Source organism: Tenrec ecaudatus, chromosome 8 (assembly GCF_050624435.1).
Source record: "Tenrec ecaudatus isolate mTenEca1 chromosome 8, mTenEca1.hap1, whole genome shotgun sequence".
NCBI classification, from domain to species: Eukaryota; Metazoa; Chordata; class Mammalia; order Afrosoricida; family Tenrecidae; genus Tenrec; species Tenrec ecaudatus.
The window spans coordinates 99,279,609-99,303,839 of NC_134537.1; the positions used below are offsets into that span (position 1 = coordinate 99,279,609).

The 24,231-nt window shown below is 38.6% G+C and overlaps 2 protein-coding genes across 2 annotated transcripts in view; both read right to left on the reverse strand.

Moving 5' to 3' along the window:
- LOC142455487 (disintegrin and metalloproteinase domain-containing protein 18-like) overlaps positions 1 to 21,127 on the reverse strand; it is a 159,375-nt gene extending 138,248 nt beyond the window's left edge. The window contains exon 1 of the mRNA XM_075557220.1: positions 21,045 to 21,127. Within this exon, the coding sequence (XP_075413335.1) occupies positions 21,045 to 21,127 (83 nt within the window). The remainder of the gene's footprint in view (positions 1 to 21,044) is intronic.
- Positions 21,128 to 22,713: 1,586 nt separating this feature from the next.
- LOC142455488 (disintegrin and metalloproteinase domain-containing protein 5-like) overlaps positions 22,714 to 24,231 on the reverse strand; it is a 50,260-nt gene continuing 48,742 nt past the window's right edge. Inside the window, exon 8 of the mRNA XM_075557221.1 lies at positions 22,714 to 22,830. Coding sequence (XP_075413336.1) covers positions 22,714 to 22,830 — 117 coding nt within the window. The remainder of the gene's footprint in view (positions 22,831 to 24,231) is intronic.

Below are 24,231 nucleotides of genomic sequence, written 5' to 3' on the forward strand. Positions count from 1 at the left end.
CTAGAGTCCGATTTCGTTTTTTAATCCTTCTTAACTTCGTTGTAGGTCTTTTCATTTCCTCCTGAGAAACTCAGAATTCTTTCCTTGTCTTTGATTTTAGAAAATCTGATTATGATATGTCATGAAGATTTTCTATTGGGGGTCTATCCTGTTTGAGGAGGTTCTTTCAGCTTCTTTTATGATTATCCTCTCATCTTTCTTGAAGTTCCAAAACTTTTTTTCCTAAAGATCTAGGACAATTTTCTCTGGTTTTTCTTGTTTGTTTCTTTCTTTCAGTTCTGGAATTCCAATTGCACATGTTATTCCTTTTGAATATATTGTCTCATATAATTCTTCAGTTTGTTTCAGCCTTTATTTAGTTTTTACTGTTCTGATACAAGACTGGTGCTGAGAGATTTGTTTCCAAGCTCACTAAACTATTTTCAAAGTCACTAAATCACTAAATTTCAAGCTCACCTTCCATTGCTTCAATTCTAGATCTTTGCTATTTCTGATATCATAGTATTAATCTTGTGGATTTCTACTTGTTGATTTTGTATGGTTTCTAATTTTTCATGTATTTTGTCAGCTTGCTTTTGTAGTGTTTTCCTAAATTCTTCTACAGTTTCGTTTAGGGTTGGTTTTCGTTTTCACTTTCTCTCAATGAACGTATTAAGAATCATTCTTCTGACTTTTCTTTCTGGTAGTTACAATGCCTTTTATTCTGCAGGACAATATTTTGGCTCCCTGTGTTGCGCACATGCTTATGCCACTCAGTCTTCTTTCTTCGTGTGAATTGAAGTAGTCTTCTGTCTCTGAGAAAATATTGTTGTACGTGTCCTTGTTGGATGATCCAGTGTTACTGGTGTATGAAATGAACCTTGTCCATTAGGCATGGCTGTGGAAAGTACAAGAGTGGTGAGATCATGTGAGGACAATTGTCTTTATTTAGGGGGAGCGGGAGAGAGGAAGAAAACAATAAGAAAATGAATACTCAAATACATTAAAAGAAAAAAACCAATAGAAAGCAGTCACACACATGCAAAAAAGAGGGGGGGGGATATCCAAGTTAGAAAATGCACCCACTGTGTCTTTTATCTCTTTGTCCATCTTGAGTGTACACTATCAATGCTCCACCTCGTTGGCAGGTGGCTCTGAAATGATCGGTGACTTCTTCCAGAGTGTATTGTGTAGCCCTGGGGTATACTGTGTAAGTGCAGCCTCTTCTTGGTGGGGGCTGGATGATCCTCAAATCATGAGTGGCTTTTGGGAAACAAGGAAAGTAAATTCTCTTGGCTTCTGTATCATCACCTGGTAGACTTCTTTGCTGTGGTTATTTAAGAGTACATTTTATGACTTCCTCTCAGTTTATATTCTGCTGCTTGTGGATGGCTGGGTGGTTTGCAACTATTATAGGGAGTGCACAGTAAGCAAAAGAAATATACACGAATGGGAAGATATCCCATATTCATGGATGTTAGGTGACATTTGAGTCAGTTCTGACTCATATGACCCTATGTACCATGAAACAACAAACTGCTCAGTCTTGTGCATCATAATTACTCTTATGTGGGAGCCCATTGTTGTAGCCACATGTCAATCCATTTTGTCAAGAGCCTTCCTCTTCCTTCTCTAGTGACTGCTCTCTCCTGACAACATGTCCAAAATACCTGAGACAAAGTGTCACCACACTTGTTTCTAAAAAGCATTCTGTACTATTCTGTACTATTTTCAAGAAAGTTTTTTCTTTGGCAGTTCATGATACTTTCAAGATTCTACATTAGCACCAGAATAGAAACACATTGATTCTTCATTAGTTAATGTCCAACTTTCACATTTATATGAACCAATTAAAAATACTATGGCTTAGGTAAGGTGCATCTTATTCCTCAAAGTAACATCCTTACTCTTCAAGACTTTAACAGTGGTCAAATTTGTCCAATGTAAATGAGTCATTTAATCTCGACTGCTGATTCCATGGGCATTGACAACAGATCAAAGAAAGATGAAGTCCTTGACAACTTCAACCTTTTCTTCATCATGATGTTGCCTACTGATCCAGTTTTATCCATACTGAAGGCTGTAATCCCTGACCTTCTTCAGCAAGTGCTTCAAGTTTTGCTCCACCTGACATCTGATATCCCTTGTTTCATGATCTTTTCTGAAATTAGTCTTAGCCCAGACTGCTCCCTATCAATGCCCTGTTGCAACCACTCTTGAATTATTCTCAGGAAAATTTTACCTGCATGTCATATTAATGACATTATGACACAATGACATGATGATATGACTCTCTTCTAGTCAACCGGCCAGTAGTTGTATTCTAAATGCCAGAACATAGCGAGTGAGTGCTTCCAGTGCTTCATCAGCTTGTTGAAACATTTCAGTTAGTATTCCATCAATTCTTAGAGCTTTGTTTTGCTAAATCTTTCAGTACAGCTTGAACTTAAGTCATGATTGTTGGTTTCTTGTTGTTTTACCATATTCTACCTCTTGAAATGGCTTATGCTGTGTTGTTCTTTCAATATTGCAACTTGAGGCTTGAATGTTTTCTTGAACTCTCTCCGTTTGAGTCCTTTCACGCTCTTGATGCTGAACATGTTCTTCCTTCTTCCTTTTCTCACTCTGGGTCTTTGCACATTCCACTTTAATCCTTTACTTTGTCTTCTAGGGCTCTGACATGTTCTATTCCACTCGTCCTCATTTTTTCTACTTTCTTTGGTTACTCTATTATTAAGAGCAAGTTTAGAGGTGCTTCTCAGAACCACATTCATCTTTTATTTATTTCCAGTCTTTTTAATAAACTTGTGTATTCTTCATGCTGTTCTTGATGTTATCCCACAGCTCATCAGATCTTCTGTCATGCACCAAATTTGTTCTTGATATGTTCTCAAAATTATGGGAGGAAATACTCATGGTTGTATTTTGGTTTTGTGTAATTGTTTTAATTTTCTTATTTTCAACCTGAAATTACATATGCGCAATTGATCATCTATTCCACAGTTTTCCCCTCACCTCATTTTAGATGCTGATTCTTAGCTTCTCCATACTTTTCGGAGTCAAAATGTCCAATATCACTCCATTTTAGTTAACTGACTTCATCTATGGTATCATGGTCCCTCTGCCTTGATAAAGTGACACTCCTCAGTCATATTTTGAGTGCTTTCTGACCTGAGGGGGCAGCTTCTGATAGTATCTATAACAATAGCCTGGTGCTATTCATGAAGTTTTCAGTATTGGACAATATTTTGCAGCTATCCATAAGGTTTTCAATGACCATTTCCTCAGTGCTAAGCCTATTCCTTCTGTGTAGTCTGTTCTTAGTCTAGACGTTCTCCTGACACCTGTTTGTGGGACCCGCACTGCATTTGAAATACCAGTGACACAGCTTCCAGCCTCACAGAAGCACCCTAGGCACCAAAACATGACACACTCACAGACAAGTGGTGGTGATTACTATTGGCTTGATGTGTTTATTTCCATTCTTTGGACTTTAATGTTTTTGTTTTGTGTGTAAGGTGTGTTTCTTGTAAGCAGCACATTGATGGCTCTTGTTTTGTTATCCATTCTGATACACTTGGTTGATTGACGTTTTCGTTCAGTTCTGTGATTGATAGGTAAACATTTATTTGGTTATTTTGTGGTGGCATTGTGTGTGTCTCTGATACCGTTTGTTTCTTTTTTCATTGTAAATTTGTGTACTGAGTTTGTGGATTTTCTTTACTGTTATAGTACTAAATAACTGGGTAATTTTGTTTTTAAATTTTTTATAAGGTATTTTCATGTTCTTTGAGGTTACTGGTTATTATTTTCTTCCTATGGTTAATGCAGTTTCTTGTGAACCAGTTAATTTTCTCTGTATTATAATACTGTGTACCCACCCTACAATGTTGATTCCCCATGGTCTAAAATCTTGGAAAAGTATATATGTATTCCTTTTTGTTTTTCTTTGACTATTAACTTAAGTGAGTTGACTTCTGTGTGATGGTTTCTTGTGTGTTGACCTGAGGTCAATGTTTTCTCTGGTTGTTGATTCTCTGAGCAAAACACTTCCTACAGTAATTACTGTAAGATTGGTTTTGCTTTTACAGATTACATTAATTTCTCCTTATTTAGAAATGACCTATTTGTTCCCCATTTTTATGGATAATTTTGCTTGGTATAATATTCTTGGTTGGTATGTTTTTTTTCATACTTTCATATGTTATTCCTTTGCCTACTTGCCTGAATTGTTTTGGCTGAAAAGCTAAGTTTATTGGTTTCCCTTTATAAGTAGATTTTCTTTTGTTGAAATCTGATTTAAAGATTCTTTCCATATTCTTGACATTGGTTTACTATATGTCATGATGATTATCATTGAGGGGGTTCTATCCAGTTTGGAATTCCTTTAGCTTCTTGATTTGTTTTGTGAACTTTTTTTTAATAAATCATTTTATTGGGGGCTCATACAACTCTTATAACAAATGCATCAATTGTATCAAGCACATTTGAACATAAGTGCCATCATCATTTTCATGGTGTTCTTTCTAGTTGAGCTCTTGGTATCAGCTCCTCTTTTCTCCCAACCTACCTACCACCCACACGAACCCTGGATAAATTATAAATTATTATATTTTGTGGTCAGGAGAATTGTTTTTCAGACGTTCTTGACTTTTATATCCATGGCTTTTTTTCTTCTTGTTCTAGAACACCAATAATGCAATTTTTATGAATAGTGCCCATATAGTTCTTAAACTGTCTTTGGATTTTTTTCTTTGCTCTTTTCATTGATTCCTTGAACTTAATACTTTGATCTTCCATTGCTTCAATTCTTCTGCATTGATTTTTCAATGTTGTCTATGAGGGGGTACCCCCCAAAATGGAAAAAAAGCTCCTCTGGGTGGATCTTTTATAGTGCACATTTTTCACACTAGGCAAGCATTGGGCAACTCGCTCTGAGTTAGTACAACCAGTGGTGTCAACTGGGAAGGTTGTGGTCACAGTGAATATTTTCATAAGAGCAGTTTTGCTCAACCCTTGATTGTTTGTGATGTCAGATTTAAGAGAACAGTGTGTGGCTGCAGAATTTTGTTTCCTTATACAGAAAAAAGCGGCAGGAATTGTGATGTTGAATACAGCTTACAAGGACAGCGCTATGAGAAAAAAATGAAGTCTTCTTGTTTTAAAAAAGGTGAAATGTCAATTGATAACAAAGCTCATTCTGGATGTTTGTCAAAGTCCCAAACGGATAACAATGTTGACTTCTGGGGAATTTGGAGTTGGTTCCACCAGGCCAGACTACTGATCAAGCTTTCTATTTAGAGGTTCTGAAAAAATTGCATAACAGTGTGTGACCAAAAAAAGGCCTGATTTGTGCCAGAAGGGGGGCTGGTTTTTGCCCCCACATCAATTCACCTGCTCATGCAGCCATCTCCATGCAATAGTGTTGGGAAAAACAGAACATGCCTCTCTGGCCCCATTAACCTGACTCACCTACCCTCCCTCCATGCAAATGAAGAGAGCTATGATAGGACAGTGATTTGACAACATAGAAGAGGTGAAGGAAAAAAATGAGGGAGGTGCTATAAACCATCCAAACAGGTGAGTTTGAAAAACATTTCCAATAATGGAATTGCAGATTTTACAAATGTATTAAGTGTAATGGAGAGTATTTTAAAGGTGATAAGATTGTTTTGTAAAAACAGATTTAATACATAGCTTTAAAGAAAATCTCTGGTTTTGGGGGGTACCCCCTCATAATTCTAATATCTTTGCATTGATCTAGTACATTTTTGTCTGTTGTTTTTGTATGGTTTCTGAAATTTCATTTATTTGGTCAGATTGTTCTTGTAGTTTCTTCCTGAGGTCTTCTATCAGTTTTTCTTTTCTTTTTTTTTTCAAACATCTCTCTCAATCCACTAAAAATAGCTTTTTACAAAAAATGAGCAGTAGGGGAATGATAGGAAATACAAGCACACATCAAAATCCCAAACAGAACTGCCTATTGCCTTTTTTCAAGGCTCGGTTCTTAAGACTGAACTTTGTGTCCTCCATGGAGTATGGACAAGGGATCGTTCTGCCCCTCTGTGTCTGTGTTAGCTTTTTACCAATTGAAAAGCTAGAAGAGGAAAGAATATGCAAGGAAAAAAAGGAATAAAATCAAGAAGAAGGTCAGGGGTTAGGGAAAAACCTGATTTTCAAAAGTGGTGTTCACTCCGCACCTCATCACCCACTAGCACTAAGAATTTGAGCCTTATTGAATCAGTGTACTTGAGCTGGGGACGAATAATAGACATAAGCTTCCAGTTCCATACATTTGGGTATGCACTTGTGGGCCTGTGTCCCTTCTGAGCTCAGAGACACTTAGAAACACACTAAGCCTCAATTTCCCTCCTATTAGCTTGATGTGTTGTGAGGCCTTCCTTTCATGCTTGATCCATATCCAGAATGCACACACTACTTTGGGGATGTGGAGGGAGGAGTGCAGCTGTCCTCTCAGTAGACCAGATTGAGTCACTGGGAATCCCTCTGCTAACCTGGCACATGTGAGGAACAAGAAGTTGGCTTACAAGACTGTGTTCTTTGGAGATTGCCCAGCGCTGTGAGAGGGGCTGCCTAGGTCATGGTTGGCCAGCTAAGGATAGGCTGCACTTCTCAATCTCTTTATGTCGGCCTTTCCCTCACATTTTCTCTGTCAGCATTAAGTTTGCTTAGATGTCATTCCTCAGAGACTCAGGCTCCAAGTTCTTTCTCCATATATGTCTTTTCAACATCTGTGCTAAAGTTTTATCAGTTTCACTTAATCCAATTTTAAACTGTAGCATGATACTTTTGGAAGCAGAGCTAAGATACATTTACCATACCATAATACAATATTTCTACCACATAAATATGTATAATAGACATTTCTAGACCAAAGAGAAAATTAAAATATAAGAAAATAATTCATCAACAATAATTTTAATATTGGCATTTGTTTATGCATTGTAATGCTTTTAATATGGACCATTTAAAATCTAGCTAAAATACTGTAATTTTTAATGACAGCCACTGGTGAGTTTGTATGAGCTGACTCTCACACACTACAGTCAAGCAGACTGGTAAACAGCAGAGTCAGATCCAGGTTCTATAGGGCTTGAATTATTTAATACTTAACAAACTTCTCTTAACAATAAAACATTGTGCTCACAATCTTGGATCTTCCATGTTTAGAGAAATTTTGTTACATTTCATATAATTTAAGTGGACTTTAAATTTTTGTTTCCTTACCTTCAGAGTAAATCTACTCCTGATAAATATTGCAACACAATGAATGTGATCACAATTTCCTAAGATGATCAACAAGCCTAGTGTCAGGATTCAGAGACGCTCCAAGGAAATAAGCCTGGACTTTTCAGGTCATTTGGAAGCTAGGAGCTCTGACTGGAAAGGGGGATACCCCAAAGCAGAGGAAAAAACAGATGCTCTCTGCCAGCGGCTATGAGGGTGAACTGGCAAGAACACTTGTCTTCAAGGGTTCAATGGATGAGGATTTTAGGTTACTTTCTTCTGATAAGAGACCTTTTTTGGATGCAAAATGGGATAGATGACATGGGAGCTTGAGCTGAAAACACAGAGAACATCAGACATAGTGTTTCAGGCAGTGATGATTTATTAGTTTAAAATCCTCAGGATGCCGAGAGGTAGAGGATAAAGCATATTTTTTCCATCTTGGTTTTGCCAGTTTTTGATGTTTTTGGTACTCTCCTCTCTCTTGGACTTAACATTTCACAGTTGTGAAGGATTGTTACTGTAGAGGAAAAAATAAACACACAAACACACACACAATTTAAAAACACAACACAAACAAAATGCCAATTACCCAACTTTCTTATCATTAAAAAGAACAGATCAAAGAACTGAAAATAAATCGCAGAGAAATATCTTTAGTTCAACTTCAAAGACTCTTAGAAAGTTTTGTAATAAAAGTGACTTTTTAGTCACTCAGAATATCTGATGTGTTGTTTTTTTTCTCATGTCTTATACCTACGCAGGACCCTAATGGGATCAGGTATCAGGCATCTAAGACCCAGAACAAAATCATACCCAATGTGAATGGGGCAGGGCATGGAGTATAGACCTAATGCCCTTCTATAGACAATTGTACATCCCCTCACAGAGGGGCCAGCGGGAAGAGATGAGTTGGTCAGGGTACAGTATAGCACTGATGAAACACACAACTTTCCTCTAGTTCCTTGGTGCTTCCTTCCCTTCACTATCATGACCTCAATTCTACCTTACAAATCAGATTAGACCAGAGCATGCACACAGCTACAGATAAGAGGCCACACAACAGAGGGAATCCATGATAGATTAAACCCCCTCAGGACCAACCATGAGAGTAGAAGGATTAGGGGAGGGGAGGGGGAGAAAGGAGGAATCAATCACAAGGATCAATCTATAACCCCCTCCCAGGAAGACAAATAATGCAAAAGTGGATGAAGGACAATAGAAGATAATGTAAGATATGAAAATAATAATCCATAACTTATCAATGGTACATGAGGGAGGATCAGTGAGTGAGGGAGGGGGAAGAAATGGGGAGCTGATATCAGGGGCTCAAGTGAAAAGAGAATGCTTTGAAAATGATCATGGCAGCATATGTGCGAATGTGCTTGACACAGTGGAGGAATGTATGGATTGTGATAAGAGATGTAAGAGCTCCCAATAAAAGTATTAAAAATATAAAGAATAGGGTGCCTCTGTGACAGTTCTGAGCCTGGTGGCAGTAGTCCTGAGAGAGGGCCTGGATGGCAGATATGGTCAGAAGGAAGTAAGAGCTATCTTGGTTGGAAGCTATCCAGGCTAAAAACACTGTCTTGTCTCTTAAATATTATTCTCTTACTTGTCAGTTTATCTTGACAGTAAGTTGTAGCCTGGTACTTCCTGTTAAGCTACATAATCGTGGGTGTGATTTCTGTGTTCTATGTGGAACGTATCAAAATAAAGAGTGCAATGATGAGGATGACTCCTGTTAGAAACCTTGAAAGAGTTAGAGAGGATGGACATATGTCTGATCATCACCTCATAGGAATCAGGTTAGTGATCACACTGACTTTTTCTCCTCCTGAATTTACCTGACAATAACAGATAATAAAATTATCAATACTTCTTTGCAGTGTTTTTTAAAAATTTCTTCAACTTAGGTGTCCATAGATGCTAGCATGAGCACACCAAAAGACCTCTTTCTGTACAGGATATAGAGAAGAGGGTGAGACCCTACAAAGTCAAGTAGTATTGTTTATTATTATACACATGCCTGCAGTGAAAATTATAATTATGAGGAAACATTTTTGTTCTAAACTAAAAACTCTTAACTACTTCCAGATAAAAACTAAGAAATCCAATTTCAAAATTATTAATCTCATTGTTCCTCCTGACTGTAAGCTATTTGATGCTCACCTTGTACTGAGGGATAGCTTGCTACTACTGCTGTTCTCTTCCGTCAGTGATCTATGAAATTAAAAAAATTATTTTTAAGTAGAGGAAACTTAAAATATTCAATTAAATGACTTCATGAATAATGGTCTTCAAAGAAACCATCAATCAAATGAATGAATGTCTCATTCTACAAAATGAAATAAAACAACCAAAATGTGCATCATTTTGATATTAAAACAAAAGCTATTAGTCACCTTGCTCGCTTTTGTGTGCTTTAAATTTTATTTAGCGATAATGAACACATTATACAATTCAGTACGTCAGTCATATCAAGAAGTATTGCATGATTATCACTACAATCAATTTGGGGTATTTTTCTTCTTTTATCCACTGATGTTGATGCCCCATTTCCCCCACCCTCCCCTTCTGACCCCAGGCAGTCATTAATCCAGCTACTGTTTTCAGAATTCCACTCATCCAGGTTTCCCTATATAGATCGACCTACAAAACAATGGCAAACAACCAAGAAAGGCCTAGGTACAATGACCAAATAAAACAGTTCAAGACCTCAATCTAAGAGTGAGCATTTAGAATAAATTCACAGTGGGTCCAGATGGAGATTAAATAACAAGGTATTGGACTTCTAGGAAGATGCTGACTGAGTAATACATACCAGAGGGACTCCACAAAAATCAGCGAAGGAGAGTTACTAAGAAGGAAATTCTACACAACCAGGTCACCGGAGGAGCATCATAAAGATAAGGAGGCACAGATCCCCTAGGTTTTGAGGAGCTGGGGCGTTGGTTTACCACAGTGGAGGCCAGCTAAGGTTTGACTTTAGCCCCACCACTGTCTTGGCCAAAGCCAGGAACATATGGAGCCAGCACAGGGACAGCTTTCTGCTGCCTTGGGCAGTGTTTAAACCCTCAGGGATGGACTCAGCTATATTGTTACGTTTGTTTCTCTCTCTTCTCTCTCTCTCTCCCACCGTAGTTTCAGACACCTGGGGAAGGGTTATCTCAGGGCAGGGATTAAACCTCTCCAGCCCCATGGTCAGTTATCGCTCAGCTATATTGTTACTTTGTTTCCTTCTCTTCTCTCTCCCCCTCCACAGCCTCAGCTGCCTTAGTTTTCTTTCTCTTTTTCTTTTTCTCTTCCCCTTTTTCTCACACACCACAGTCTATCTCTAGAACACTCTCCTCAGTCTAGGGCATTTACGCCTCTCCTCTACCAAGCTGGGAGAGCTCCACTCTCTGCAGCATAACATGAGGCTGGGGAAAGCCCACCCATCCTCCATCAGAGGATATATCACGCCCACCTTCTTTCCGGGAAAATCCTGCTCACATTGCTCTGGGGGAGATTTCTCCCATCTACCCTCTGCAGTGCTTAACATGTGGCTGGGGAAATCTCACTCACCTTTTGGGGGGAAATCCTTCCTACATGACTGTGGGAGCACCCACCCATCCTCTGTGGTTCCATGTGACTGAGGGAACTTCCTCCCACCAGCAGTAGTGCCTCACAAGGCCTAAGGCAGCTTGGCAAACACTCACCAATATTCCATGCTGCTACAGAAACCTCTGCCCAACCTCCACAGCAATCTACCTCACCAGGGCAATTCCACCCACCATTCACAGTGCTCTGCACCAAAATGCCCCAGCTGATAGGGGCTACACCATCATGGCTTCTTGTATGATCACCTAGTACAGCACCATCCCTGTGGGCCCCAAAACACCCAAGCAGCATCCCATGAGAGGACCATCCAACTTGCCCTCTGATTAAAGGATACTGGTTGACTCGAGAAAGCGTGAAGCCACAGAAGGATAAAGTGGTAGGCCAATTCCATAGTGACATTAGCTATAGACAGTTCAAAGAGGATTCCTACAAGTCTCCCAGAGAGAGTCAGTGCTCTTCCGCTCCCTGGAAAAGGACAACAGACTCTTCTAAAACAACATAACGCAAACAGCCATCAGCCCCAACAATCTCAACAAAAAAACAGGAGAAGCAAAACACAATGACAGAGGATATCCTGAACTTAACAATGTGCGTAGAAGTAGCAGACATTGATTTGCCACAAAAAGACATTTTCAGAATGCTGCTTGGAGTCACACAGAATATGAGGGAAACAACACAGAAAAAAAGGATGAAGTGATAGAGGAGATAAAGACCACACACCAAGAGAAAATACAAGAGCTTAGGGAAGAGATAACAAAAACCAGTAGCAAACTCACGGACTTCACCAATTGACTGGAGGAGGCAGAGAACTGAACCAGTGACCTAGAGGACAGCCAAGCTGACGTTAACAAATGAGAACAAAAATCTAGTAAAATCATCAGAGAAGTTGAAGAAAACCTAAGAGCTATGTCTGATGCTATGAAGAGGAACATCAGAATAATTGGATTACTGGAGGAGGACACAACAAAGAAGTCATCTGTAACAGTAATCTGAAAATTCATAGAGGAAAACTTCCCCAACTTAATGAGAACCAGGCAACCATTCAGGAGGCTAAAAGGACACTAGCTAGATTTAATCCCAAGAAGAAGTCACCAAGGCACATAATAGTTAAACTATCCAGCTTTGAGGAAAAGGAGAAAATCCTGAAAGTAACTAGGAAAAAACAAGAACCACATATAAAGATTCCAAAATAAGAATATGCTCAGATCTATCAGTGGACACTATGAAGAAGAGGAGAGTGGAGTAACATATTCCATAAATTGAAGGAAAATAAGACAGACTCAATAATACTATAACCAGCCAAATTAGCTATCAAGCTAGATGGAGAAGTTAGAGTCTTCACAGATAAGGAATAACTCAAAGAATACGTTAGATGAAACCCAGGCCTACAAAAGATCCTTGCAGACCCAGTATGGGCAGAAGAACTGAACTCACCAAGCATAAATTTAGACAGCTACCTAGAACAATCCCACCCAAAGGGCAAAAAAGAGAAAACAGACCCCAAGATAGCATTGGCTTAAGCATGGAAATAAGCCAAAAATTAAACACACACATGCATAACACACTGCTAAAACAGGGAGGTAGGAAAACACCCAAAACAAAAGGTATAAGCAGGCATCACTGAGTCCACAGATGGAGATAATAACCCTCAAGATCAATGAACTGAACTCAGGCATTAAAAGACTGAGGCTAGCAGACTGGCTTAGAAACACAACCTATCAATCAGATGCTTACAGGAGACACATCTCAAGACTACAGACCAAAATAGGCTGAGAAGCAAAGGCTGGAGAAAAGTTTTCCAAGCAAACAGCAATTTAAAAAAGCAGGGGTTGCAATCCTGATCTTGGATAAAATTGACCTCAAAGTGCAAACCATAAAAAGAGATAAGGAGGGACACTGTATAATGTTCAAAGGAATGGTAGACAAAAAACTACTAAGCATTTTAAACATATATTCCCCGAATGAGAGACCCACTGAATACATCAACCAAAAGCTCCAAGAGATGAAAAAAGAAATCACAGCCCCAACAATTACAGTAGGTGACTTCAATATGCCACTCTCTGAGGAAAAAAAGATCACAGGGAACGAAACCCAACAAGGAGTCTAGAGATTTAAGCACTACAGCTACATAATTTGATATGACAGATATTTACAAAGCTCTTCATCCAAACCAAAAAAAAAATTCACAGTCACTTGGCACATATTCAAAGATAAACCACATGCTGGGGCATAAGGTGAATCTGCGTAAATTTAAGCACATAGATATCATACAGACATCTCTCTAACCACTGTGCCATAGGCTGGAAATAAACAAAAGGAAGATGAAGAAAACAAGGCCAAACAATTGGAGGATGAATAACTCTATTGCAAAAAGGAGTGTGTACAGCAGTGTTCATAGTAGATGAAATTAGAAATTTCTAGAAACCAATAAGAATGAGAACACGACGCACCACAACTTATGGGACCCAGCAAAGGCAGTTCTCAGGGGAAGTTTTGTAATAATAAATGCACACATGAAAAAGAAATAAAGGCTTATTATTGATATGCTGGCACAAAACTTATACCAATTAGAGCAGAGTCAACAGTATAATCCTACTAATAGCAAAAGAAAATAATACAAATCAGAGTTGCCAACCAGGAGAGGCAAAATAAGAAAACCATGGGAAAAATTAATGCTGTTAAAGGTTTGTTTTTTAAAAGGTAAACATAATCTGGCAAACCTAACAGAAGAAAGGAAGGAACAAGTTTCAATAGCAAGGATGAGTGATGAAAGAGAGGACATTAAAACAAACCTTAATGAAATCAAAAGGTAAATTATAAAGTATTACGAAGGACTGTACTCCAACGAATTCAACAGCTTGGAAGACATGGACAAATTCTTGGTAAAAACAATCCCTCCCTAGACTATCCCAGTTGGATGTCAAGAATCTCAATAGATGCATAGCAATAGAAGAAATATATAAGGCTATCAAGGATTACTAACAAAAAACTCCCCTATACCAGACAGTTTCACAGGAGGAGCAGGGCACTAACCCATCAAAGGGGAGGATATTGTTTAAATCTCCATAGGAAAAGAGGGACCAGATTTCAACCTGGTACTACAAAATGTGAATGCAACATACCGGCATGAAGCAGGGAACGAGTAGAGAGGTCTGGGAGGCCAGCCCCAATCCCAACTACGTGTACAGCCCTCCCTCCCCCCAGAAGAATTGACTTCAGAGGACAGTATTGAAGCTATAGCTCAGGGAGAGGGACATGCATGTCTGATCAGAGGACACAGTACCAAACGATGGGGGAGAAAAGAGAGTGGAGCTCATCCTGGCCCACCAACCCTTGAGGATGATATCCCTGCGCAGAGCAGTCAATGCACACAGAGAAGACCATATAACCAGCCCCACTACGAGACACAACATCTCTCACTGACCCATCGCCCTACAGGGACAATATTGGGGACATGGTGTGGGAATTGTGCCTAAATTAACCCTACCACACCAAAGCAAAACACTAAGGGCATGCGACAGAACAGCCAGGGGAGCAGAACAAGCAAGTCCCAAAGGAATACCGAAAATAGACTTGGGGGCCAGAGCATGGCACCCAATCAGACTCAATTGGAGCACACTCCTAAAGATCAACAAACAGACCTTGAACTATTTACAGACTTTTCTCTTTTTTGTTATTGGTTTGTTGCTGCTATTGTTTTGCTTTCTTTTGTTGCTTTGTTTTGCTCTGTCTTGTTGTTTGTGCATATTATTATCTCTGTGGGTCTATCTAGATAAGATAGGAGAGATAAACAATCTGGAGAAAAAACAATGGGACCAATGGTTCCAGGGGGACATGGGAAATGGGGAGGCGGGGGAAAGGAAGTGGATATTAACTAACCCAGCGACAAGGAAACAACAAATAATCCAAAATCTGTGATGAGGAGGGTGTAGGAGGCCTGGTAGGGCTTGATCAAGGGCAATGTAACTGAGAGGAATTATTGAAACCCAAAAGAAGGCTGAGCATGATAGTGGGACAATATGAAAGTAAAAGGAAATAGAAGAAAGAACTAGGATGCAAAGGACATTTATAGAGGTCTAAATATAGGCATGTATATACGTAAATATATTTATATATGACAATGGGGAAAGAGATCTATGTGCATATATTTAAAGGTTTAGTATTAAGATAGCAGATGGATATTGGGCCTCCACTCAAATACTCCCTCAATGCAAGAACACTTTGTTCTATTAAACTGGCATTCCATGATGCTCACCTTCCAACATGATCGCTGAAGACAAAGACGGTGAATAACCAAATGTGGTGAAGAAAGCTGATGATGCCCAGCTATCAAAAGATATAATGTCTGGGGTCTTAAAGGCTTGAAGATAAACCAGCAGCCATCTAGCTCAGAAGCAACAAAGTCCACATGGAAGAAGCACACCAGCCTGTGTGATCATGAAGTATCGATGGAATCAGGTATCAGGCATCAAAGAACAAAAAATCTTATCATTGTGAAGGAGGGGGAGTATGCAGTGGGAACCCATACCCCATCTGTAGGCAACTGGACATCCCCTTACAGAAAGGTCTTGGGGAAGAGATGAGCCAGTTAGAGTTCAGGGTAGCAATGATGAAGCATACAATTTTCCTCTAGTTCTTTAATGCTTCCTCCCTGCCACTATCATGATCCCAATTCTATCTTACAAATTCAGTTAGACCTGAAGTTGTACACTGGTACAGATAAGAACTAGAAACAGGGAATCCAGGACATATGAACCCCTCAGGACCAGTGCTGAGAATGGCGATACTGGGAGGGTGGAAGTAATGTGGGGTAGAAAGGCGGAACCGATCACAATGATCTATATATAACACCCCTCCCTGGGGGACAGAAAACAGAAAAGTGGGTGAAGGGAGATGTTGGACAGTGTGAGACATGAGAAAATAATATAATTTTTAAATTATCTAGGCTTCATGAGGGGGCGTGGGTGTCAGGGAGGAGCTGATACCAAGGGCTCAAGTAGAAAGCAAATGTATTGACAATGATGAAGGCAACAAATGTACAAATGTGCTTGATACAATGTATGTATGTATGGATTGTGATAAGAGTTGTATGAGCCCCCAATAAAAGTATTATTATTTTTAATTATAAGGCTTTACATTTTAGCCTAAGTACAACTTCTAAAATCTATCGTGTTTTTGTCTGATATAAAAGATGTCAGCTTCCTAGCCTATGTGCCTTGAATATTCACTGGGAACTCAATCCACGTAAGGACATTGAAAACCTATTGGAGTTATCACCATCATTATTAGCTCTCCACAAGCCAGGTGTTTAGAAGTTAGGCATAGGTCTTGTTCCCTCCTCCATGTTTGGATCTTATTATTTGCCATCCATGGATCACACAAGCTGGTATGCTTCTTCCATGTGGACTAGCTGATTCTTTACTTAGATGGCTGCTTGTTTGGTGGATAAGCCTTTACATCCCCAGACCTATTTTTATTTCTTTTTGTTTTCATATATTAAGATTCTTTATTTCTCTACAGAATGATTTTTGCTTCCCCATCAGGTCTTATACATGTGCTACATTTATTCCTAAATATTTTTTAAAGTTAATTTTGATGTTGTTTCCTTGCTTTCATTTTTTAATTAATCCTAACTAATGAAGAGGAATACCATTGACTTTCTTTCTTGTATGGTCTTTGTGTAATTTTTAAAAATCATTTTATTAGGGGTTCATACAACTCTTATCACAATCCATATATACATCAATTGTGTAACGCACATTAGTACATTCATTGCCCTCATCATTCCCAAAACATTTGCTCTCCACTTAAGGCCCTGACATCAGGTCCCCATTTTTCCCCTCCCTCCCCGCTCCCCCTGCCTCATGAACCCTTGATAATTTATAAATTGTTATTTTGTCATATCTTTCTCTGTCTGATGTCTCCCTTCACCCACTTATCTGTTGTCCGTCCCCCAGACAGGGGGTCACATGTAGATCCTTGTAATCATTTCCCCCTTTCCAAACCAGCCTCCCTATACCCCCCAGTATCGCCACTCATACCACTGGTCCTGTAGGGATCATCTGCCCTGGATTCCCTGTGTTTCCAGTTCCTATCTGTACCAGTGTACATTCTCTGGTCTAGCCGGATTTGCAAGGGAGAATTCGTATCATGATAGTAGGGGCACGGGGGGGGGGGGGAAGATGAAGCATTTAGGAACTAGAGGAAAGTTTTATTTTTTCATTGTTGCTACATCGCACCCTGACTGGCTCATCTTCTCCCTGAGACCCCTCTGCCAGGGGATCTCCAGTGGCCTACAAATGGGCTTTGGGTTTCCACTCCACACTCCCCCACTCATTCACTATGGTAAAATTTTTTGTTCTGATGATACCTGATCCCTTTAACAGCTTGTGATCACACAGCCTGGTGTGCTTCTTCTATGTGGGCTTTGTTGCTTCTGAGCTAGATGGCCGCTTGTTTACCTTCAAGCCTTTAAGACCCCAGGTGCTATATCTTTTGGTAGCTGGGCACCATCAGCTTTCTTCGCAACATTTGCTCATACACCCATTTTCCTTCAGCGATCGTATCATGGAGGTGAGCACATAATAATAAGATTTTTCTTTCTTTGATGCCTGATAACTGATCCCTTTGGCACCTTGTGATCACACAGGCTGGTGTGCTTCTTCCATGTGGGTTTTGTTGCTTTTGAACTAGAAGGCCGCTTGTTTACCTGCAAGCCTTTAAGACCCCACATGCCATATCTTTTGATAGTCAGGCACCATCAGCTTTCTTCACATTTGCTTATTCACCCGCTTTGTCTTCAGCAGTTGTGTCGGGAAGGTGAGCATCATAGAATGCCAATTTAATAGAAAAAAGTATTCTTGCATTGAGGGAATACTTGGGAGAGGCCCAATGTCCTTCTGCTACCATAATACTAAACTTATAAATATATGCACATAGATCTTTTTTCCCATCCTCATATATAAATATATTTGCATATGGACATGTCTTTATCTAGACCTCTATAAATGCCCTTTGCCTCCCACCTCTTTCCTCTATTTCCCTTGACCTTCCTCCTGTCTCACTACCATGCTCAGTCCCCACCAGGGTTTCAGCAATTCCTCTTGGTTATATTACCCTTGATCATGCCCTAGCAGGCCTCCCACACACTCCTCACCACAGATTTGAGTCATTTGTTGCTCCCTTGTCCCTGGGTTTGTTAACATCACTCCCTCCCCCTCCCACTCCCCCTCTCCCATGTCCCCACAGAACTGTCATTTCCGTTGTTTTCTCCTCCAGATGGTTCATCCAGCCTATCTTATTTAGACAGACCTGCAGAGATGGTAACATACACAAAAATAAGACAGAGCACAACAAAGCAACAATATACAACAAAACAACAACAAAGCAATGACAAAAAATAAACAAAACACACCAAGAAAGAAAAACTTGTAGTTAGTTCTAGGATTGTTTGTTGGCCTTTAAGAGTGTTTTCCAGTCCAGTCTGTTGGGGCACCACACCCTGGCCCCAAAGTCCACCTTTAGCATTCCCTGGAGACCTTGCCACTCCATTCCCTTGCTATTCTGTTACACCCCCTTATTGTTTGCCTCAGTGTGGCAGGATCTGATAGGGTGCAATTCCCACACCGTGTCTCCGGTATTGTCCCTGTAGGGCTATGGGTCAGTGAGGAGTGCCATGTCTCATAGTGGGTCAGCCATGTGGTCCTCTCTGTGGACTGGCTGCTCTAATTGGGGTCATTGTCCTCAAGGTCTGGGGGGCCAGGCTGTGCTCCACTCTCCTCCCCCTTCATCTGCTCCCTTGTACTCCGATCAGATATGTCCTCTTCCGGAGCTGCAGATTCACTGCCGCCTAGACCTATTTTTCACGGTTTCTAGACGCCATCTAATTTCTTCAATACACTTTACTTGACACCCAGGACTAAATGATTTCCTCATGAGGGCAAGAAGTAGGCAGAACTATGTAATACAAACAAATTGATCATACCCCTAATATTAGAACAAATCATCACTCAAAATTCATCCATGGAACTGTTGTTTCTAAAAACTCTGGTTCCCTTTTGGAGATATCATTATAATTTTATTGTAGTGCATCATAAATCTACTCCATGGGGCTGAAGGCAACCCTATTAAAATCATTTTAGTCAATGGTAAAGCGCTGTTGAGCAAAAGATTCTATACATGTGTAGAAGTTATCAGACTCCAATACTTGAATTGTTAAATTGTGTATATTCAAAATGTAGGTGACTAGACGCCCATTACACATGCTAAGAGGGTGGGTGGGATGGCCATACTTTCAGTAACATTCATTATGAGGGTGGAGCCGTACACTAACATGTATCACATAAAGGCAAAGAGAGAGCATGAAATATTCACCTAGCTTATGGATTGACTTTTATGATCATCATTTTGCTTTGTTATACACTTCCATCTGTACAGACGGCCCCTTTTCTATGCACTGCCTAATCCTTCAAGTCAAGGTGATCAAAAACAATAACGTGTTATTGTTAGGTGTTGTGATGTTGGTTTCAACTCCTAGAGACCCAATACGCAATGAATGACACACTGTCTCATCCTGAATCTGCCTCAGTCATTGACATGTTTGATCCTGTTATTCCAGTCATTGTGTCCGTTCCTATTATTCAGAGCCTCCTAATATTTGATGACCTGCTACTTCACCAAGCCTGATATTATTCTCTAGGACCAGTCTTTCCTGAGAATATGTTCAACATATTTGCAACAGTCTCAAATTCTAAGTCTAAATTATAAGGAAACGTGTGTTTGTACTTCTTCCAATACAAATGCTTTTGTATTTCCAATACAAATTCTTCTGGCAATCTGTGATATTTTCAATAGTCCTCACCAACATCATAATTAAAAGACACCGATTCCTCTTCCGTCCTCCTCATGCATTGTTCATGCGTATAGGAGGTTATTGAAAATTCTATGATTGGGGTCAGATACACTTCAGTCCTCAAGACAACTTATTTGTTCTTCTCCAGGAATATAGAAAATATAGTAATATAATAAATTTCTTGACAATATTGTAAGTCTCAAATATTTCAGGTAATTTTTCTAGATATTTCTAGTCAATTTCAGTAAAGTAAAACTAGCAGTAATTACTTCCGTGGAAAAATTCATCAAAAAAAGAAAAATGGGGTCAATAATGATGCCAAGATGTTTTGATCACTAAACCTATAGATCTTAGATAAATTGGAAAGGAACTAGTATCTTCCATTTTATAAAAATATAGAGAGAATAGTTTGAATTGTATATAGATAACATACATATTTTACATGTGATATTTAGAAACTTAATACCAGGTTTTCTGAAGCTAAATGGAATTTCCCCCTGACTGTGTAATACTACATTCTGCCCAGTAACCTTAATTTGTCATTTTTATTAACACCTCAGTACTATTAATTCTACATACAATTTCTAGTTAAGAACTATATAAATTAGAAGTGTAGATATGATGACAGTTGAGTTGCCTTAATTAATGTCCTCTATTTTAGTAATGCATTGTCTAATTTACTAATGAGTTAACATTAGTTAAGAACATTGAGACAGTTGTTCTAACAGAGATGCTCACTACTACTCTGAGATCTGCCCTTAATAAATTTGGGCAGGGCTGTGTGGAGCAAATTCTTTGGAAAAGCAGTTATGTTCATGAAGTTATTGAGCAATTTGGTGTCTACATCCCTTTAGGAAAAACATACCCATCTTTAAAAGCAGGATCACTATTTTTTATTATAAATCAGGGGTCAACAAACTGCTCTTCTGAACCACCTATGGCTCTCTCAGTATGTACATGGGGCTTTGAAGTAAAACAAACATTTTTAAGGATATTAATCTTATAATGGTGATTTGATTTGTTTGTAAAAATATATTTATAGCCTTTAATAATCTTCATATTCTTATGAGGGACAGGATTGGCTCTTCTTTCTCAAAAGTTTGCTGGCCAACCATGCCTGCATGGTTTAAATATACCTTCAAAACGTCCTTGGTTATTTGGTCTCCTCCTGTAGTGATACAGATGCTCAACTAAACAGTTTCAGTCCCAAATGAGATTAGAATACACAAAATACATCAGAGGGTCTGAAAAACATTCCTGGGATTCTCCTCATACTGCATTAACCATCTTAGGGCATTTCGGATAAAACAAGAACACTGCCTTTTCTTGACTTATTTAAAATACTCTATTTATGTGCACATACCTCTCAGTGTCAGTGTCTTCTCTGTAAAAAAGCTCTCTTAATTTGTTCCGCTTTATTAGTACAACAGTAATAATGATGGCCATGGGTATGCAAATGTACCCAATGAGCTGAAGCTGGTTTTTTTGAGTAGAGGCATATCTTCCCTGAATCAAACTTTTAGCTAGAATGGGAAATATGAGTAATCTTAAAATAAAATTTAAATTATATTAAAGATCGTATTAACATGGGAAGAGGAGGTGGACTAAGAATCCAGAGACAAATTCTTCCCCTGACTTGTTATTAATTCTGTACCTATCCCTATCCACATGATGATAATTGTTATTTTCTTTGGAATTGTATTAAATAGACATAGTTTTCCATTAAAACAAAATTATTCGCTCCAGGTATAGCTCTTCTCAACATCTAAGCCAACAAGCTCAGGGGTTTCATTAATGACTTACAGAACTCTAGAAGGGAAGAGCTTAGGGCGAATAGCCTGCCTCTGCTCCCAGGCTGTTTGGGGTAGGTCCCAAGACCTTCTGGAAACAGGGAGAATCTTCCAGTTGTTCTAATTTTCATCTAGGCTTGTCTGATCTCAAAATACCAATCAGGAATTAAGGGTGAGGAAAGGGAGTAGACTTAAAGGAGTATATTTCAAATTCAATTTGAAGCCTTTACAATACAGGGGAGGAAATCAATTAGAAAGTAATTAGAATGAAAACACAACCAGAAAACATGAAGGCATTAATATACCAATCACTATTGACACTATATCAAACCAAAAATTTATGAGACAATCTAAAACCAACAATTATAGTGAACTTGCTAAATTATATACACTGGAAATTTTACTCTTAAAATTACATGTTGTTGTTGGTGCCATTCATTTGGTTCTGACCCATAGCAACCTTATGCACAACCAAACAAAACCCTGCACGGTCCTGTACCATCCTCACTATTGTTCCTATGCCTGAGCCCCTTGATGCAGCCAGTGTCGACACATCTCCTCAAGGGCCTTCCTGTTTTGATTGCACTTCGACATTGTTGACCATGATGTCCTCCTTCTCAAAGGGCTGGTCTCTCTTGGTAATATGTCCGAAGTATGTAAGACAAAGTCTTGACATCCTTGCCTCTAAGGAGTGCTCTGGCTGTGCTTCAACTGAAAGAGATGAGGTTTGTCCTTGCAGCAGACTATGATACTTTCACTATTCTTCTTCAGAACCACAATTCAAATGCATCAACGCGTCTTCGGGCTTCCTTATTCAATGGCCAACTTCAAGATGCATATGAGGCAATGGAAAATACCATGGCTAGGGTTATGGACACCTTAGTCTTCAAAGTAACATCCTTCGTTTTTCATAGTCTAAAGAAGTCTTGTGCAGAAGATTCACCTAAAGCAACACATCTTTTGATCTCTTGACTGCTGCTTCTATGAGAATTGATTGTGGATCCTAGATCCAAATAAGACAAAATCCTTAACTTCAACCTAACATAGTTTTTGCTTATTCTCAATAAACAATGACAGTGCAATATATAAGGAAAAATACTAATCTAACACTTAGGTTTTTTATTCTGGAAAATAAAATAAGACTATGGTTGCTGACACCAGTTGCATTTTCAAGTAGCTTGGAATGTATATCTTAACTTCTTTCTCAAATATTTTATTTGATTAACAAAAATTTAAAAGATCCTAACCAGGTTTTATTGGATGTCCATCATCAATACTTCCAAATTCTCCTTTCCTTACTTGGCAATCAGGTGGAGCAAAATCTTCTTCACAATGGCAATGGTTAAAATTGTTGCAAACCTACAGAAATCAGGAAATAAAATATTTTTAATATACAAAAATGGTTTCTGATAGGGACTAAACATAATCTATATTTATTTTACACAGCATTTCGTTCTAAATTTATTTAAAGTAGTCAAAGATAATCAAATTTTGCAAATTTTTCTTTGAAATTCTTCCTAACTTTGGAAAGCATATCTGGCTTCAAAGCAATTTTGAAAAATACTTCTTTCCACTTCTTATGCCACAATAGACCCAAATATTTAACCACTAATAGCATGTCACTAATTATTATTGGCTTGTTAATTTCAAAGAACATCCCCAGACTCTAACTAGCAAGGCTATGAAGAAAATGCTGATGATCTTTAATCACCTGTGCCAACCTTATCTCTGTAAAATTAAGATGGTTTCATTAAATGCTAACAGAACCACTTTAAGTTTTAACCAATGCAGTCACTCCACATACATACTTAAAATTGTATTCATTGAGAATTATCTTGAGCACCTCTATTTTATGATCTCTAATAAAAAGTTTGATAAGAGTTGCTAAGAAAATAGATTTGCATCTATTCCCTTGTCAAAGGACGCCCTAAAGTGGCAAATAAGAATAATTTTTTTAAATTAACCCTTTTTTTATTTTATTGCTCAGATAATGCTGTTTAAAAGAAAAATTTCAGTTACTTACGCCTTTTGAATTGCAATGTCTGACAGGATCACACAAGGCAGAATTATGAAAGAAAGTAGTTTCTAAACACTTAAATCTGAAACAATACTAAAGGAAAAAAATTGAAAAATAAAGTCAATCAAACATCAGATTGTATGTATGCGTAATACATAATAAAAATTCAAAAAAGCCCAGAAATCCTGTTTCTTTGGACGAGTGTTTTTTTTTAAATATTACTTTGACTACATTTAATTAATTCTGAAATAAGTTACCTTCCAATTGTAAATACATAGAAGGAGCTGAATGTTTTATAGATGAAGATAGAATTGCCTCACAAGATTTCCAAGGCAGACTGCCACATCTTTTTCCCAAAGAGTAGCTGGTGAGTTCAATTTACAGGAATATGTGTATGCATACATATATAAACATAGATAAAACTTTATTTTAAAATGTATAAAAATGTGAAGCTATTGTTTCTCAATGTTTCATCCACATAGGCATATGAACTTCTGAAGGAGATGTTTCCATCTCCCTAGGATTTTGCCAAATGAGTCTGCCCTCTTCAATTTGTAATAAATCAAAATGGTAGTTCTGACATAATAAAGAGACTCAAACTGTGTTCCAATAGAATGCTCTTTGAATTGCAGAACTAATAGGCATTGTGGGGAGAGGACTGTGGGATGGATGAAGTAGCATTCTGAAAGAAATAAGACAGTCCTTGCTACTCTCTCAATTGAGCAGGGGCATTGGCATGATGG